The sequence below is a fragment of the Lissotriton helveticus genome, chromosome 1_1 (assembly GCF_964261635.1).
Source record: "Lissotriton helveticus chromosome 1_1, aLisHel1.1, whole genome shotgun sequence".
NCBI classification, from domain to species: Eukaryota; Metazoa; Chordata; class Amphibia; order Caudata; family Salamandridae; genus Lissotriton; species Lissotriton helveticus.
This window is the reverse complement of record NC_136057.1, coordinates 1,415,125,424-1,415,138,741: the sequence shown is the minus strand read 5'-3', so window position 1 is coordinate 1,415,138,741 and position 13,318 is coordinate 1,415,125,424. Positions and strand designations below refer to the sequence as shown.

The window sequence follows — 13,318 nt, the reverse complement described above, 5'->3', positions numbered from 1 at the left end:
GCTGTTACTATACAGAGCAGCACGTGGCCGGGTGGGTATCTTGCATAGATGGTCCTGTTGAGTGAGTATATGATGTGTGCCATTGGGTCTGACATCAACTGTGCCAGAGTATTGCTGCATTAAGAAAGATCTCCGGCCCTGTGCAGGGCACTTACTGATTCGCTCTTCTGCCCCTCTGTGTGTGAGAAGCCATTCACTGAGATGCCCTATATCTAACTCCGCCTAGGATTTATTGTTATAGCTCTACCAAAGGTATGTGTAAAATTATTTTCTGCATTTTGTTATTTTTTTAACTTTGTGCAGACCATGACTATTTTCAGCTCATAGCTGACAATAAAATAGTGCGCTGCTGATCACATTTTAAGCTTTTACCAAATAGTAAATTGTGCTTTCTATCTGTTGTCCGTTTTATTATTTGACTTGTCTTGGAGATTACAGTGCTAGAGGAAGAATGCCGGCACCTCAGTTTGACTCATCTCAAATGTTATTTTTCGAAACAGTTTATATGGTATCCCTGAACCATGGGTGTCTGAGATATTTTTTCACACGTCTTAGTTCAGTCTGTTAGTTTTTAAAACAGGGATTTCAGTAAATCTAAGCCCCCAAGTTTGCTTTGCTTAGAACACGGGTTTAAAACCATCCCTAGGCTCAGTCATTGCAGTACATGGCCCATCTCCCTTTACATCTCTGCCCACCTTCTACATGCAGATCCAAAATAGTCCTCTTTCTCTCAACTCCCTGCACCCCATCTCAGTGCAGATCGTTCTCCTAAATTTTCTATCACTAAAAAAACCCCTTCCTGTAGACTTGAGCCCGCTATCTTCAAAGTCAGGCTGAGATTCACCTTTGCATCTAGGATTTCACGATCACCATATGCATTCACCTAAAATCCATAATAATTCCCTTGACTAATGTGCTCTGCTTCTCGTCACTCCAAGTTCTGTTTTTTGTTGGTCGTTCACTCTAAAACTCTTAAATAAGCAAATACATACACTTGCTAAATCCATTTAAGGATGGTGAGTTAGTGGGCACCTCAACAGTTAATACGTTTATGGATCTGAGAGAATCCACATTGCACTGAAGTTACGAGCCAGTCTTCTGTCTCCCCTGTATAAACCTCTGTATCAGTATTGCTATCCAAGTCCATGCGCTCTGCAGGGTTGTTATTTTTTTGGTTCTTCACATCCTGTGTGCCCTACAACTTCTTGTAATCTTTTCCTTCTGTCTTCCAGCGCTCAGCAGAGGAACACACAGACGAATAAGAAGCGGGCCATGCCGAATCAGGTACGACCACTGTCCTGCCTCCTTCTCCTTTTGGCAGGGGAGCTACTGCACTGCCTCCCGCTTCTCCGGTGCGACTCTGTGTTGTCAGAGTGTATTGGCAGAGGACAGTTTGGTGCTAGTGGCTGGGTGGCTTTCAAAACAAAAGTCCTGAATTTTTTCAGATCTCAGATTTAAAATGGTGCCGGTTGTAATTCCCTTCCCTCCAAATAGTGAAGTCTTTATTCTGTTGTGTCAAAATGTAGTTTCAGCAGCAGATGAGTACTGCTACTAATATTGAAGCAAAACTCTCATTGGGTGCTAAGAGAAAATGACATATCTTTGTGCAACGTTGTTGCCAGCTGTGATGGGACTCCTCCTTAGAGTCTTTAGCATGGACGATAGACTCTCATAGCTCTGGGAATGTCTGCCAGCATTGGATGCAAGTATTAACATTAAGATGTAGATCGTCAATGAACGAACATCAGTGTAACATGGTATGTTAGAAAGATGCACTGCTTTCAAAGACCTGCTCTGCTAGCACTGGTGACCTGTCTTAAAGTAAATTTTAAAATGTGTGTGGTAATTAGGCGGTCTCAACATTCCTATTTCTTAGCCTAGGATAGACATTTTCTCGAAAATGTGTTTCTGGCTACACATTTAGGCTGGTGGTGCAGCAACCTTTGCTACTGCACATACAAGTGCTAATATTGATCAAGGAAGAGGGTGTGATTTGCACCTGCTTGATCGCTGAAGCCAATTTCCAGCTTGCCGTAGCAGGGTAATTCTGTCCTTCTGTGCCCAGGCGTGGCATCTAGAATGGAGAAGTTGAACACTCTGGGGTCCCTTCAAAATTAGCAGTGTGGCGAAGGACCAAAGAGGAGACTGCAGTATGTACTCCGTTTCAAGCTTCCGTCCACCACACGAGTGCAAGATATCACTGCTGGCGTAGCCATGCTGCATTTTTCGTCATGTTGTGTTAGGCCTCCTTAGGGTTAGAAAACAGGTGAAGCAATGACAAGCCACACTTTCTACAAACATGGCTATGTTGCCCTTTGTCCAGTTTAACAAGGTTGTTCCTGCAGCATCTTATGCTTTGCATCGGTGGGGTCTAGTATACTTACTCTAAACTTGAGATACCCTTACATTGTTGGGACAGGTCCAACAAGGACCAGATCTTCTTGTAGGTCTCAACACCATCAAACAAACAATATGTCTTATAAAATATGTGCCTAATTTTGATCTGGACTGGGCATTGGTAAATGCAGGCCTGGTAGGGTGCTATGCAGTTGTTCCAGGTCCAGCAAGTCTCAAGCAAGATGATAATGTAGTCTTCTGGTGTTTGAACCAGTTGTGGATTCCTAAGATTATTATGCACTACACCCGGACTCCTCCCTTCCTTGGACAGTAAATCAAGAGCTAGATGGTCAAAATTAAACACACCCACTTGTTAGACTTAAGTGTGGGTCCACCTCCCACTTACTCTGCATAGCTTATGTTAAATAAGACATGGATAGGCTCCAGCATATTTCCCATCATACTACCTGCCTGTAGCTGCATTCATTGCTGGTGTGTGCAAGTGCATGGTACAACATTAATATGAATCATTCCATCATATTCATTCCACCGTTTGTGTGCAAGATGTGGATTGTCGGCACCACACATAAATGCGCTGTAGGTCTGCCTTTGCTTGCCCAACATAGATACTTCAGATACTACTCATTTTGGGTCTGAGATTATTCAAGTAGTGGGCAGTGTGTTACAAATCATCACACATAATATGTTGATGTGCTACTGTAGGTCAGAATTCAATAGTCTCAACATTTTATAGGCTTTTCCTGCTATGTTAAGGAATATACTTCTTTCGATCTCTTCCCAAAGAACAACTGGGTACCATTTCTTTTGGTTCTGGAAATTCAAATCTTCAATTCAGTTAGTTTCTTGTGTTGGAACCGCATCGCTTGCCTGGTCCCTTTGATTGACATTCTCTCTGTGTTACATGGTTTTACATTCCTTGCAGGGAGAAGTGCATGGGGGTTGGTGTTTGCCAAAGGTTGTGCATATAACATTGCATTTTGTTCTGAATGATTTTTAAAAAATTAAACCATTAACACCGATTTATTAATTGCACGATTTTTTCTTTTACTGTTTTATCTACTTTCTCTGTATTCTTTTCTACCATTTTTTGTGCTTCTCGCTGTCCCTGTGGCTTGTATTTCTGCATCCTTTCATCCTTTATTTGCCCACTTTTTAATAATGCGATCCTACAGGGTGAAATATTGGTAAGTACATTCAGACAAGTGTGTGCAGTGTCTAATAGTCCAGCCAGTGATGGGGGCTAACCTCTAGCCAAAGCATATGGAACATTCCCTGCCCTTGCCCCATATAGCCAGCCTTGAGTTTATTCTGAGTCCTCCTGTAACTAATATTTTAGATATTGAGTTTTCTTACTCCCAAATTGTATGAAAAATGCAGGCAAATGGAGGAAATCGTAAGTATGTTTTTGTGTTTTTGGCAAAATTTGTGTGAACTCTGGAGATTGCTTGTACATTCATTCTACTTTATTGGCTCATTTATTGGGCAGCTCATTGCTGCTCACCAAAACAATATCTAAATAAAAAAAGCCTCCAAAACTTGGATTTCTACTTGGTGATGTCACTGAATGCACCAAGTAAAAATGCCTCGCCAAATATGCAAAGAATACTCCCACCTTCCTAACATGAGAAAGGTGTGGAGCTGAAAACCATCAAGTGATTGGACAAAGTCTCTCGTAGGAAATTTCCTTATATAGCCATAAGATTTGAATAGTCCCGTCCATCCGTGGGGACCCCGGAGCTCTTTATCCAATATATGTTCTTAAGTGATGAAGTTTGCCTTTCTTTAGGAAGGCCCTGAAAAGTCACTTAAAGTCATAATGCAGCCTAGGGATTTGCTACAGTGGTCAGAGTTCTTCATCTTGGAATGGCAAAAGCAGAAACTGTAATTCCCTATGCTCTCAGATTATCTATTTTTTGCAATGGCACAGAAAAAACTTCACAAACCCTTTTTCTATGAGAAGATGGACGTGAAGAAATGCAGGGTTCCTGTAGCCCATAGGCTGCCATTAGTGGAGAAAAAGAAAAATGTGTCTTTAAGAACAGAGAGACCAACAATATCCCATCATTCTCAGCCAGAGTCAGTTACCTCAATTAATTTTTCCGGCTCCTTCCGACAGGACCCTTGGAGCATTAAACTCAACCTTTTTAGGATTGTTCTTCAACTTAGATCTTCAAACTTCACTGTTTTTTGCTTCACTCAACGTCTTTTGTCCTTCTCTGTGGAGAAAAATATTTTCTGATATAAAAAAGGCTTTTGCCGTCTTAAAATGCCATCTCTTTTCGACAAATTCCCTAGAAGTGGTAGGAAAAAAGCTAAAACAGACCCACACGAGGTCTGCATTCTTTGTTTACCTTCCTCTCATCTTTCAGACTCCTGTGACACCTGCAAAATCTTCTCCAGACATACCCTGCGTGACAGGGAGAAGATTTGCCTGCAGGGAAGACGAGAGAAGAAAGCAGCAAGTAACCAGTGGGACCTCTGAGCGACGGGGATGCAAATCCTCCACCAGAGCTCTTCCCTCAACCTCCAGTGGATGTGGGAGGGCTGAGAGCCGTTCTTCACGCAGAAAACGCTTTCGGTCCCGGTCGACGTTGAGGCAGTCAACATCAAGAGGCAGTATGACGCCGCAAGGTCTCCGTCAGTGACTGGCTCGGCGTCGCGCAAACGTCGAAGCTCAACATAGAGAACCGCTCGCCATTGAGAACCACTTGAGCGACGTCGAGAGCCACTTTGCATAGGCGACCAACGCCGAGGCAGGTGTCTACATCGAGGTATGCGACTCACCGTCACCGAGAGGTAGACGATCTGCATCCAAACGCCTCAGACGCAATTGGTCGACGTCAAGAAACCGATCTTCGTAGAGAGGGCAATGTCGACAGGGCTAGACGTCGAGGAGCCGGTCGACGACAGAAATCGATATTGAGGGGATCATTGATGTAGAGGAGAGAAAAATCCTCCAAAAGAAGGAGGATCTATTCCTCATCGGAGTCCCATTCCAGATCTCCCTCATCGATCTAGACATTCACGCTCCTCGATGAGATCACGGCATTTACATTGCCATTCTTACCGCAGGTCAAGATCTCGCTCACAACGTCATCATATAGATACTTCCTCTTCTACTAGAGACTATTCTACATTGTCAGAAACGCCTCAACCTAGGTCCTCCCCAGTTGATGACATCAACACTTTTCAAGACGTCCTGGTTCGCAGTGCAACGAAACTGAACATACCTTTGGAGACGCCTACTCCATCAACGTCTGTCACCTTTGAGACTCTCCACCAACCTACGGCTTCTAGAACATTGCTTCGGCTAGTGCCAGGCCTGTGGATCCAGCCATGGAGTTGTTCCTTACACCTGCTGCGGCAAAATCAGTACCATCGAGACTCCAAAAGAAATACCGACCACCGGAGCAAGATCCGCTGTTCTTACGGGCTGACCCTCCTCCCGATTCACTCGTGATTTTAGCGGCACAAACATCTCACGCCACCTCTCCATCTGCTACCACTTCCCCCGATATGGAAAGCAAAAAGGTGGATTTGTCAGGATGCAAGGTTTGCAGCATAGCTGCTACGTCCATGAAAGCGGCCAGTGCCACAGCTCTCTTAGAAAGGTACGACCCTGCCTTGTGGGACTCTATCCTCTACTTTCTGGACTACCTCCCCAAAGAGTATCGGCAAGACTTTCTGGAAATCATTAAACAGGGGGCTATGATTTCCAACCAAGTCATTAGCTCAGCAGCAGACCTTTCGATTCTAGCTGCCCACAGCTACCGCGATGGAATCTCTACATCGGCACGCATGGCTGCGTTTAACTTCTCTGAAGCCAGACTGCCAGTTACGGTTGCACAATTTAGCCTTTTCCGGCTCCACCCTCTTCGACTCGCACCCTGACAACAAAATGGTGAGAATGAAAACTGAGCTAGATACTGTAAAAACAGTAGGACAAAAAAAAGCTAAAGAACAAAGAGGTTCATTCCGTCCTTGCCAACAACGTTTCTCTGCGCAGAGGGTTCAAACCCCTCAGTGGCAGTCAAACATATTGCAGCAATATCGCGACCGTACAAATCGCAGCGCAAACCACAGAGAGGTCGTAACTCCCAACTAACCAACCAGGGAGGATGTCAACCAGCTGCATCAAAACCTTGAATACCCTCCTCCCCCTCTTCCGTTACCCACTTCGGCGGGGGGAAGCAGTGTAAATTATCTAGCAGATGCCTGGGTCTTGAATATTATCAAACATGGCTATTGTCTCAGATTCACTGCCCCACCACCATCCATTCCTCCAAAACCGTCCACGTCGCACCTCATTGTTTTACAGAAAGAAGTCACCAAACTCTGCCTCAAGAAAGTGGTGGAACCAGCCCCTGGAAACCAACGAGGTCAAGGTATCTACCCCAGATACTTCCTAGTGCACAAGAAAGGCAGACACAAGGCTAATTCTCGATCTTCACATCGCAAATAAGCCTGTTAAGGCCAAAGAGGACAAGGGCAGTTGCCTGGTTGAGCCTGTTCAAGACTGGCCAGGGCCAGAAATGCTGCCCATTTAGCAATACCCAGACCACACCATCCACATGGTACTTATGGATCTATATATTTTCACTTTCTTCTAATTAGCATTTCCAATGCACTACCCTATTCCTCAGCCTATACTTCGCTCAATATATCTTCTAGCCCAACCTTCTGACTCATCTCAAACATCTTTCTACTACTCTTTCCAATGCACTACCCTATCTCTCATCCTATACATCTATCAATATATCCTCTACATCCACTCTCATTTATCCCAAACCCCATACCACTATTATGACCCCCAAAATAACCGTTTCTAGACTCTCTCCTACTCTACCTCTCCTTGCATCATCTGACACCTCTTTTACTATACCAATCCCCTAAAACAAACCCTTCTAAACTCTTTCCTCTGACTCCTCCCCTCCAAAACTACTCCTTTCTACTCATCCAAAAGCCTACTCCTACTGCTAAAAAATAAATCTTTCACTCTTTTATCCCTTCACTGGCCTTTCCAATCAAAACTAACAGACTAACATGTTCACTTCTCAAATTCCATAGTCAACTATACTAATTCACCACTAATCCTCTATGGGTTCCGGAGTGGCGTGCTACTCGCCAGAAAAGCGCTTCAACACCCATCAGGGGTAACAAGTGCTATATGAATGCAAATCTTTCTTCCCCTTTTATCCCTCCGCTATCCTTCTCACTCCAAATAACTGACTAATATCCACCACTGAAATTACTTCATATTTCACCATATTAATTCACCACTAATCCTTTATGGGCTTCCTGAATAGCGTGGTAACAAGTGCTATATAAATACAAACCTTTTTCCTCTTCTATCCTTCTGCTATCATTCCAAATCCAAATAACTGACTAACCTATCCACCACTTAAAATGTACTTGCATGTTTCACTATACTAATTCAACACTAATCCTCTATGGGTCCCGGAGTAGCGTGCTACTCGCCAAAAAAGCGCTTCGACGCCTCGAGAGGGGTAGTAAGCGCTATATAAATGCAATTACAATACAATACAATTTACAGTATTCTTCTGTCTACTCCACTACCTTAGGGCGAATGAGCTTGCTATTCTAGTCAATACTTATGACTTTACGTGGAAATCCCCTACTAGAGAAGGTATAGTTTCATACCTGTAATTCTAGTTCTCTCGTAGGTGTATTTCCATGATAGTCATAAGTAGCCCTCCCTCCTCCCCGGTAGAGTGGACAGATAATCTCCTGCTTCGTTATCGGTTTAAGGTAGCCTTTTAAAAAGAACTGAGGTAACTGCCTCTGGCTGAGTATGATGGAATGTAGTTGGTCTCTGTGTTCTTAAAGGCACAGCTTTCTTTTTCTCCACTAATGACAGCCTATGGGCTGCAGGGCCCTGCACTTCTTCACGTCTGTCTCATAGAACAAGCATTTGCAATGCAATAGGTCTCGCATTTACGCAACTTTAAGCTATTGGCATTGTAAATGACAATGTCTTTTTTGTTGTTTTTTTAATACTTAAACTTGCGTAAATGCGAGACCTATTGCATTGCAAATGCTTGTTGGTTTAAGAAATCGGGAGTCTCTCGTCTGAATCGGGTATATTTGCATGTATTTATTTATTTATGTGTTTTTTTATAGCGCGGACTTTACCCGAAGGTGTCAGAGTGCTTCACAATAGGAACAGAAGTGATACATAAGAACATTACAAGTGAACAAATTACAAAAGCTAAGTTACATGAGGCAAAAGTGACAATTGTGAGCAAACAAAATACAAGAGGTAGCAAACGGTGCATTACAGGAGGAAAAAGTGACGTGTGCAGGTTACAAAAGCGTACAAAGTACAAGTAGAGGTATAGTACTGCAATGCATGGCAGACACTCAAACACAAGAACAAACGTTACGTAGGCAGTGGTGGCACTTGTGCAAGTATCTAAAGCAAACAAAATATAAGAGGCAGCAAACCATGTGTTTCAAGAGAAAAGTGACATGTGCATGTGCATGTTACAAAAGAATTCCAAACACAGGTAAAAGGGTAATACTGCACTAAATACTATAAATACTGCAATAAATGCACTTGCGCCACATTCGTGAGAAGGATCTGAAAGACTAAAAGTTTGTGTTCTCAATAAAAGATGACGTCAAGCTTAACGCTAGTCTCATTATTAAAGGACCAGCATTTGTTCCCAAATATAGAAGCAGTTTACCCTTACAGAGGCACACCACTCCCTGATCAGACATGGCGCTGATTTGCACTCTTCAGGGTTCCATCCATCCGCTCTCAAGAGAAATTAAAATAGTCCGCTCAAAGATGGCGTCTGCTTCAGCGGGTGACGCACTACTGCCCAACCCCGAATGGCTCCCTCCCTCTCCGGGGCGGGGGCTAGGCAGGGGGAGGGCGATTGGTTTTCCTCCGCCTGGGGATCAACCGGGACAGAGGGAATGAGGGGGTGGAACGGAGAGGGACGCCTCATCTCCCAGGCATTCAGCGAGCAGCAGCGCTGCAAGGACCAGCCCGTTCTCTCGCAGATCGCGCGCCATGGCTTTCCTTAGACCCCCTGCGGCCGCGCGCCCCCGCTGCAGCGCATCATGCCCTCTGTCAGGTGAGCTTGCAGGATGCGCGCACCCGCTCCTGTCATTTCGAACCCAACATTTTTTTTTTCTGGTCTGTGTTATTTGGTTGCCCTGGTGGCGAGTAGGGGGAGGGAGGGGCTGAAGCCGCGCCTGTGTGTCATAGAAACCCCAGGTCACAACACACAATGCCAACGTGCCCTGGTGGGGGGCTGCAGCTCGGGGGTGGGCGTGCGGGCATCCTTCTAATGCCCATGCCACCACATAGGACATGTGGAAACCCCCTCCAATGGCCAGGCCGTGGAAATCCGCACCGTCTCCCAACTGAAGGCGTGTGGAAGAGAAAATAACCTTGCATCTAAAACGTCTTCCAACTCCCAGAACATCTCGTGACGTGACGTAAAAGCCCGGTGAGTGGGGGGGGTGCGCGTGTGTGTGTGTGTGTGTAGCTGTATGTGAGTGTGTAGCTGTATGTGAGTGTGTAGCTGTGTGTGTGTATGTGTGTGTGTGTGTCTGTGTGCGTGTGCGCGTGATTTCGAAAGGCTGACTTGCTCTGAATGTGGGACAGGGGATTGGCACGGCGCCGGGCTGGACGTGCGCGTACAGGCGATGAAATCGCCGTGGGAAAGCGCGTGCCCATCCCCTGTCCAACATTCCCGGCAAGTTGACAACAAGAGGTCTTTCACTGGATGCAGCGCTTCGCGCTGCTTACACCAGCGAGACCTAAAAAGGATTTGTAAAGGTTCTTTTTCTGTGCCATTTCAAAAAATAGATAATCCTAGGGCATAGTGAATTAGTCTCTGCTTTTGCCATTCCAAGATGAAGAACTCGGACCACTGTAGCCTATCTCTAGTCTGCAATGTGACTTTTCAAGGCCTTCCCGAAGAAAGGCAAACTTCATCACTTAAGAACATATATTGGATAAAGTGCTCCAGGGTTCCCGCGGATGGGCGGGACTATTCAACGCTTATTACTATCATGGAAATACCGCTATGAGAGAACTTGAATTACAGGTAAGAAACTATACCTTCATTCTTCCCCAAGTGTGTGAAAAATACTGCTAAATGTATGTAACAGTACATACCAGTATAAAACTGGAGTCCTAATGGGGTGTCATGACAACAAATAAACTGTCTTATTGGACAAAGACCAATCTTAAAAGTAACCATTTTGTTGAGCTTTGTAGATTTGTGATTTGATTAACTCTCGTCTATGCAAATATTTGTTTGAGTGAAGTGGGGGATCTAAAAAGTCAGGGGTCTGAAGGGGCAAGCAAAAATAATATAAATCCAGTTCCCCAAACAAAGAATTCAGAAAATATTTTCAAATCCTCTATTGCAATGTATTCCTTCTGCCCTGTGTACACCTAAGCTTCGTAAACTAGGTGTTTGTTGTGAATTAAAATGATTACCAAAGGTGAAAAGTCTGGTATAGATCGCTATTAAACAAACCCTGATCTAACGGGGTGTGTTTTAAGAGCAGTAGCTAATTTTAATAATTTAAAACATTTTTTTTTTTAAAGCCACTTGCATTTCTGCTGAATCGAAATTTGCCTAGCTTACGTAACGGTAAGTTTCAATTCTATTAAGGACAGGGAGGCGAGGATTATGCTTTTCTTCCTTCGCTATTTATTACTAATACAAAACACACCAGCTTTAGAAAAGCTTTAAACAATGCTTATACGTAGAAAAAACCCAATAAGCATTCAAATTTCAAACTTTGTATGTCCATGATGAACTACAACTCCCATGAGTCCTTTCCTAACACCCATAACGTTAGTCCTTCTATTATGTCCATTCAAGGTAGATAGCCAGTCCTCCCTCGATCTTCCTCCGCTTTCTTCGCGCAGGTTACGCACTCTCCTCATTGGTCTTGCTTGGAACCGTCATTCACTAGCGGAAAAAACAACAGCGTAATCGTAGTACCACAACCACACTGACAGCATGCAACAGAGGAACATCATCAAGACTGGCATGATACATGCAAAAGAAAGTAAAAAAATTTACTTACTGCCATACGGGCGGGTTCGTAAACGACGAACTCCTGGGTGGGATAATCCTCGCCTCCGTGTCCTTAATAGAATTGAAATTTACCGTTCCGTAAGCTAGGCAAATTTCGACTCTATGTCAGGACCGGAGGCTTCGGATTCTGCTAGTTCAAAGCTTACTCACCACCAACTGAGCCAGATCCACCACGTGGAGTCTGAGGACCAATCTGCTGTTCGCATTAAATCCTCCAACCAAGCTCCCACCGAGAAAGCCTTAGAAGCCATGGCTCCCCTGGCAGAGTGAGCTCCAAGGCGCTTAGTATCAATGCCTGCCTCCTGCATGACCCAACGCACCCACCTTGCAATGGTGGGGGAGGAGACTGCTCTGTGTGGTTTTCGCAAGGCAATCAGCAATTGTTGTTCACCCGGAGGGCGGATATCCAAAGTTCTGTCTTTGTAAGCCTTCAAGCATTGAACGACACACAACTTGGGAACGTCCACAAAGGCCGGGTACGCGATAGTTCGCAACGCGGCCTTTGTGCGACGCCCCACCGTAAAAGTTACCCCCTCGGGAAAAAACTCGAGCAGAAACGTCCAAGGCCCGCACATCCGACACACGTCGGCAAGAAACTAAACACAGAAGCATCGCCAACTTAGCTGAAATCTCTTTCAAGGACAAGTATGCGTTAGACGGCCAGGACAAAAACAGATTCAAGACCACATTGACGTCCCAAAGGACCGAATACCGGGGTTCTGGAGGCAACGAAAGACGAATACCTCACAAGAGCCTGCAAACAAAAGGATGTTCTCCCACCGGGGAACCCTCCACCGGATGGTGACCCACGGAAATCGCGGAACGCATAGCGTTAATTGTTCTGTAAGCCAGGCCTTTAGGTGCCAATTCAGCTAGAAAATTCAAGATTGGAACGAGTCCTGCGACCAAGGGATTCAAGTCCCTTCCAAGACACCAACGCGTCCACTTAAGCCAGCGGATTTTTAGCGCTTCGCCGTACTGTCGGCCCAGGCTTTGGACAACAGGCCTTCAGCTGATCTCGAAAGGCCCGGGAGCGACCAACGTCTCCGGAAAGCCTCCATGCCATGAGGCGGAGAGAACCCTGAATGATGAGAGGATGCGGCTCCCGATCCGGATTGAGCAGGAGGTGAGGAAACTGGGGAAGTAGGATTGGAAAATCCCAAGAAAGTTCCAGAAGAACCGGAAACCAGACTTGAGACCTCCAGAGTGGCGTAATCAACACCATCTCCACCTCCTGACGGCGAACCTGGGCCGCCGTCCGCACCACCATCGAGAAAGGGGGAAACGCAAAGGGCTTCTCCCGACTCCAATCCTGGAGAAAAACGTCCATGGCCTCCGCTAGAGGGTCCGGCCTCCAACTGAAAAACCGTGGGAGTTGGTGGTCCAGCCGGGACGCAAACAAGTCCACCGAAAATGGACCCCAACGGGCGTTCAGCCATTGGAAAACCGGGATGTTCAACATCCACTGACTGGCATCCCTCAGGTGCCTGAGTGCCAGTCCGCTACCTGATTGGTATGACCCGGTAAGTATTCCGCCGTCACCAATATGTGATGTTAGACAATAGTCCTAGAACTCCTTCGCCAGAGCTCGAGAACGTGGGCCTCCCAGGTGGTTGACGTATCGAACCGCTGAGACATTGTCCATCTTTAAGAGGACACTGGACTTCGCTGAATCCTTGGTCCAGCAGCGCACCGCGAACGAACCTGCCAGAAGCTCCAAACAGTTTATATGCAACTGTTGTTCTCCGGAGGACCAAGCGCCGCCAGTGGAGAAATCCCCGCAGCTTGCACACCAACCCGATCTGCTGGCGTCGGACTCTATCACCATATCCGGGGTCGACCAGAAGATGGCCCGACCATTCCATGCT

General features: G+C 45.6%; 1 protein-coding gene across 3 annotated transcripts in view; it reads left to right on the top strand.

Moving 5' to 3' along the window:
• The window catches only part of DNM2 (dynamin 2), a 779,238-nt gene that overhangs the window by 459,523 nt on the left and 306,397 nt on the right, over positions 1 to 13,318 (top strand). For all 3 annotated transcript variants that reach the window (XM_078685110.1, XM_078685099.1, XM_078685090.1), the window contains exon 13: positions 1,233 to 1,284. In XM_078685110.1, coding sequence (XP_078541236.1) covers positions 1,233 to 1,284 — 52 coding nt within the window. The remainder of the gene's footprint in view (positions 1 to 1,232; positions 1,285 to 13,318) is intronic.